Source organism: Gymnodraco acuticeps, unplaced genomic scaffold (assembly GCF_902827175.1).
Source record: "Gymnodraco acuticeps unplaced genomic scaffold, fGymAcu1.1, whole genome shotgun sequence".
In the NCBI taxonomy this organism is placed as follows: domain Eukaryota; kingdom Metazoa; phylum Chordata; class Actinopteri; order Perciformes; family Bathydraconidae; genus Gymnodraco; species Gymnodraco acuticeps.
The window spans coordinates 404,865-410,252 of NW_022989785.1; the positions used below are offsets into that span (position 1 = coordinate 404,865).

The following is a 5,388-nucleotide window of genomic DNA, read 5'->3' on the forward strand; positions in this document are numbered from 1 at the left end:
TGAGCAATTCATTAAACTGCCTTATAAATGATACTGACCCAGGGGGGAAATCCAAGAGTCCCCGAGAGCCACACCAGCAAAGTTACATTTCACCGTCCCCTGTGTTATAGCCTGGAAATAGAGGAGACACATTAGAGGAGACACGGTGATGAATCCTGAAGATTTTCATCTCAATGACAAAAGGTTTACAAAAGCGGTTTGACCCTGAGAAAGAGAACAAAAAAGAAAGAAAATCAATCACACCAACATGTGTCAGTTGCTGTGAAACCAAAAATCTAGTCACTGTCATATTGGAAACAAGTGTACCCAAAAAACAATGACACTTCTGAGAATCAGGTTTTTGACATGTAGGTTTCCATACATAGAATTTGCTTTGGTGTATAATGGGGCAAACATAAACAGTCAAATTAAATAGGTTGTGAAAAAAGAGCAAATATAGAACTAGTATAAAACTATTTGAAATAAAAATAAATGTTAAGAGGTAGAAAATATATACAAAAGGTGCATCCAAGTATGCGACACATTTTAAAAATAAAATATGTGCAGTATACTAGAATTTAAAGGGGATGAGCTGGGTACTTTAAAAAAATGGTAGTATTGAACAGAAATGTGCAAAATGTACAGTAGTGTTGTCATTAAATGTATAAAGCAGAACATTTAGGATGATTACGTGCACTTTACAGAAGAACTTGCTGACTTGCATGACTGCCCACTCATCATCACATGGCAGCTGTTAAACACGGGAACTTCCATCGTCACTGAAGGACTCTGAACTCACCTTAGTGAGCTCCAAGGAGAGCGCAGCGGCCATCTTCCCTCCATACGACTCAGAGAAGATGTAGAAGGGCACGCTCTGCACAAAGACAATTAGGGGAAACCGTTTCTAAAAAGCCAAGGCTGTAACCATGAGATACAGTATATCAAGTTCAATATAGATACTAGCAGTTTTTCCTCTGTCAGAAAACAAAGGCCTTGCAGGATACACTAGGCAGCTACTGTAGTATCATCATGTTCTGTGTAGGCTGGAGTATTAGTCCTTCATATGTCCTACAAATATAGTTTTCATATTCCGCTTGTAGTGATGTAAGTTCAGGTTATTAAGATGTTGCATTAAAAAACAGTGGACTAACTGTTTAAGGTACAACAAGGTGAACCAATACAATATATATTACAAAAAGTTCTTTACATAAATAAATTGTGTATCAAAACTTTGTCTAAAACAGTAAAATGCAACAATATTAATATTGTCACATATATAAACTATAATCACTTATGGATGCCTTTTTTCTGCAGAATTAGCATTTTTTATACTTAAAGTACATTTTCTTTCGATAAAACTTCTGTACTTTTACTTGTAATGGAGTATTTTGACAATAATGTATTGTTACTTTTAGATAGATACTTTATTGATCCCAAATTGAGAAATGATCCGTTAAGGATCCCAGTCATTCTTCCACCACTGATCACAATCCAATCATTTCATCTACACGGTTCTGAAAGGAGCCTTTAGTCCGGAGTACTTTGACTTTTAATACTTAAAGTATAAATTGAAGCCGATACTTTTGTACTTTTAGTTAATAAATGTTTGAATGCAGGACTTTTACTTCTAACTAATAATATATTACAGTTTAGTATTGCTACTTTTATAAGTACTTCTTCCAACACTGCCCGTAGGCAGATTGGGTTTGAAGGTTAAGGACAAGGTGACACACGTTGAACACAACACAGAAAACAGACTGCTGGAAACTGCTCTGTTCTACACATCGGGACCAGAACTTCCAGCCTCAGTGTGATGAAAAGTGAGTTATACTCAATCAGCATGTCTGGAGTGTTAACAGTTTTAGAACCTTCAGTATTATAAAATGAAGCCGGGTCAACATGTGTCACTGTTCAGCACTGGTGACAGACCTGGAGGTCGGCTCTCCGGGTGAAGAAGTGCTGCAGCAGCACCAGCATGTCCGAGGCCACCGTGGCTACGTTGGTGGCGAAGGCGTCGGGCTGGTCTGTGTAGCTGAAGCCCGTCCCCACAGGGTTATCCACAAACAGCACGCTGGCTGCCTGCACCTGAAACAGCAGGTCAACCATCATCAGAGTCGGAAAAGGAACAATTTGTTGAAAGATACAATACTATATTGTCAGATCAAGTCTGACATTTGTCTTCCATCAAAGCAGCTCCATTTGCAACATCAAACAAGGAAAACAAGTATTTAACATAACAGTCACTGAAGAGAATACATGCTGAAGACCCTCTAAACTGAGTTGAAATTCTGCTCAAAGATGTGCATGACTTTCATAGCGCTTCAACAAACTCTTACCCAGCTGCTCTTTCTGGGCTCTAGGTCCCTGTCCAAAGGTCCGATCTCTTCGAAGTTCCCAAAGCCACTTCCTGATCCTCCTGGCCCCCCCTGAAGACACAAGGGGCAAACATCCTCATCATGCTCGGGAGAGGCAAGGCACCTTTCAACACAAGGCTATTCAAGTGCTTTACAAAAATGAAAAACATTAAGAAATAGTGCAGAATGGAATTTAAAAAAACCGTCATAAAAAATCAAGGAGAATAAAATTAATATTAAAAAAAACAAGTTAATATAAGAAAAACATTAAGAGCATTAGGAACAAATGTACTCTCACACATTCTTGCGGCTTGCTATTCTTGGACCCCATCTGTAGTCACTGAAGTACCAAAGGTCTTGTAGTATTTGTACCATCACTTGAGCAATAGTGACGTATGAGCAGAGGGGCTACTTCCTATAGCAGCAGTCATATATACATTTAAATAGCTGTATTACACAAGAGTATCTTTAAGCTTGTTTATTTTTACTTCATGAGTCAGTTTCTGCTTTGCAGCGACACTGCTGTCACTCAGTCACACTACAGAAGGGTTTTATAGCTAATGCCCATTACAACAAGCTACCTTTCAACTGCTTTAAACACACCACAGCAATGTTCAATGTTAAGCTAGCCCTAATCCTAAACCAGAGACATTCATTTCCATATTCCATGATGTGAATATCAACTTGCAGAGTCTTGAAACCTGCATTGTTGATCACACAATGTTGTTTCTTTGATCCAAAGTGACTTCCAAACCTTTCAGTACCACATCTTGCCTAAGGACATGTTGAGCAACATTCGCCAACCAGCGGTTTTCTTAGTAAATTGATATTACTTTGTTGAGAACAACAAAATATAAAAACCCTCTAAATGTGAGAAGACATAGCCAAATGTTTGTGTTTACTGGATGTGTCTACCCAAACTAATTAAAAATGGTAAAAACATTTAAAAAAGAGTTCTAAAATTGGAAACTTCCTCTTATCAAAAACAACTTACATACACTTCAATATAGTAGACATGCCAAGTATCTTGCCCATGGACACTTCAACAGGTTGACCCCCTGAGCCACCATATCATTTAGGGATTTGTGACAAACCAAACAATACATTTTCTAACTCAATACAAAGTATGAGAGACCCTGTGATAGGCACCAACAAAATGCATGTTCTCCATAGCCCAGTTTGTCCCTCACTAGTTTGGTGCACTCTTCACAGCCACAAAACACATTACATTAAGCTGACACTATTATCCAAAACGACTTACAAAATCACCTCCATATTAACGGCCATACCTACTGGAGCAATCTGGGGTTCAGTATTTTGCCTAAGGACACTTTGACTGAAGTGACTGAGGGTCCAACCACTGATCTTCTAATTGGTAGGACCATTTTATCCCCTGAGCAGAGTTGTAAAGTAACTTACTACATGTACTGTACAATTTTGAGTTACTTGTACTTTAATTGAGTATTTCCATGTTTTGCTACTTTGTACTTTTACTCCACTATATTTATTTAATACCTTCAGTTACCTTACAGATTTGGATTAATGATGTGAAATATAATCAACACTTAAATCAGACTTCAGTTGCCCCTGGAGTAAATTCACAAGCGTTTTGAATTATAATCAAAACATATCTATATTCTGACATGAGCCAATCTGCAGAATGAGTACTTTTGGTAGGCTACAGTACTTATAGTATATTTTGATGCCAAAACTGTTGATTTCAGGACTTTTACTTGTAAAATAGTATTCCTACACTCTCGTACTTCTACTTTTACTCAAGTACAAGATTCAAGTACTTCTTCCTCTCCTGCCCTGAGCCACAGTTGAACTTCCCATCCACTAAGTCTAACCAAAACACTGTGGATAGCCTTCTTTGGAATGCCGTGCAACACAACAACAATATCAATTTCGACAAAGATTCAGGCAGAACAGTTTCCTGGCAGTCAGGTGAAACAGAAAGCATGACCGTGATGAGGAACAGGAAGCAGCAGTCCTACCTGCAACCACAGGATGAGAGGCAGCCCGCTGGGCCCCGCAGACTGGACCTCAGAGGGGCCGTACAACCACCAGAACATGTGGGCCCCGTCCCTCACCGTCACATAGCCCCAGTCCTCCTTAGCCGCCAGGGGGATGCAGAGCCCTACACACACACATTACACACTTCACTGGGTGTTCACTTACCGTATAACTTACAGGCGCAAGCAAACATGAATGTTAACTACGTTAGATTGGTTTAGCAGCAGAATGTAGTCATGAAAACAATAAGGACTTACCCGTGTTGAGGACAAGAGCCAGTACAACCAGAGTCCAGACTGCTGCCATTGTTAGACTGACTCCGCTGGAACTGTGCGGCTGTATTGCTACAAGAAATCACGTGACCACTGGCGAAGTCAGCTGACTCATGGCGTGCTTTTTATTTTTTGTGGACAGTCTGTGGTTTGGAACACTCATCTAAGAGCATCTCATTCATCCCTTAACGTTTAGGGACAATATTGCTGGTGTAGCAAGGTAAAATCTAACATCCTGGATTTCTTCCTCAAATTTGAAATCGAAAAACATGTTTTAGCATTGAAAGCATTCTAATGAACTACAGTTCCCTTGAGTCATTGTACTGCAAGCCCCCAGGAAGTGCGCCGGACACTGATGAAAATATTCGTGACAGTGGCCGTTTCTCAATCTCGAGGATGCTGGCTTGGTAGTCGCGTACTTCCAAGTCACTTCCTTCAGAAACGAAGCAAGTATGCTTCCAAGCCACGGCTTCGAAAAACGAAGAAGAATGGAACAGGCTAACAAGTGTGCCACTCTCTCTAACGGTTTCAACATAAACTGTACCGAAAATAAATACCTCACGATGAATATCTAATTATGAACTTGCTTTACTTTCACGGAACACATTGTTGGTGATAAACAAATGTAACAAAGTAACATATTTACCAACACATGTTCTACGCCACTACATACTTACATTTAAATGTGTGCTGCGTCGGTTCAGCCATTCTCAGCAAGGGTTTTTGAAATTGGTCCGTGTGCAAAGCATTGTGGGGATTTTAAGGAC

The 5,388-nt window shown here is 39.7% G+C and overlaps 1 protein-coding gene across 1 annotated transcript in view; it reads right to left on the reverse strand.

The window, feature by feature from the left end:
• The window catches only part of scpep1 (serine carboxypeptidase 1), a 10,877-nt gene extending 5,866 nt beyond the window's left edge, over positions 1–5,011 (reverse strand). The window contains exons 1-6 of the mRNA XM_034221625.1: positions 4,607–5,011; positions 4,331–4,473; positions 2,316–2,405; positions 1,909–2,064; positions 779–853; positions 39–111 (exon numbers count right to left, since the gene is read on the reverse strand). Coding sequence (XP_034077516.1) covers positions 39–111; positions 779–853; positions 1,909–2,064; positions 2,316–2,405; positions 4,331–4,473; positions 4,607–4,655 — 586 coding nt within the window. The 5' untranslated portion in view covers positions 4,656–5,011. The remainder of the gene's footprint in view (positions 1–38; positions 112–778; positions 854–1,908; positions 2,065–2,315; positions 2,406–4,330; positions 4,474–4,606) is intronic.
• Positions 5,012–5,388: the final 377 nt, after the last annotated feature.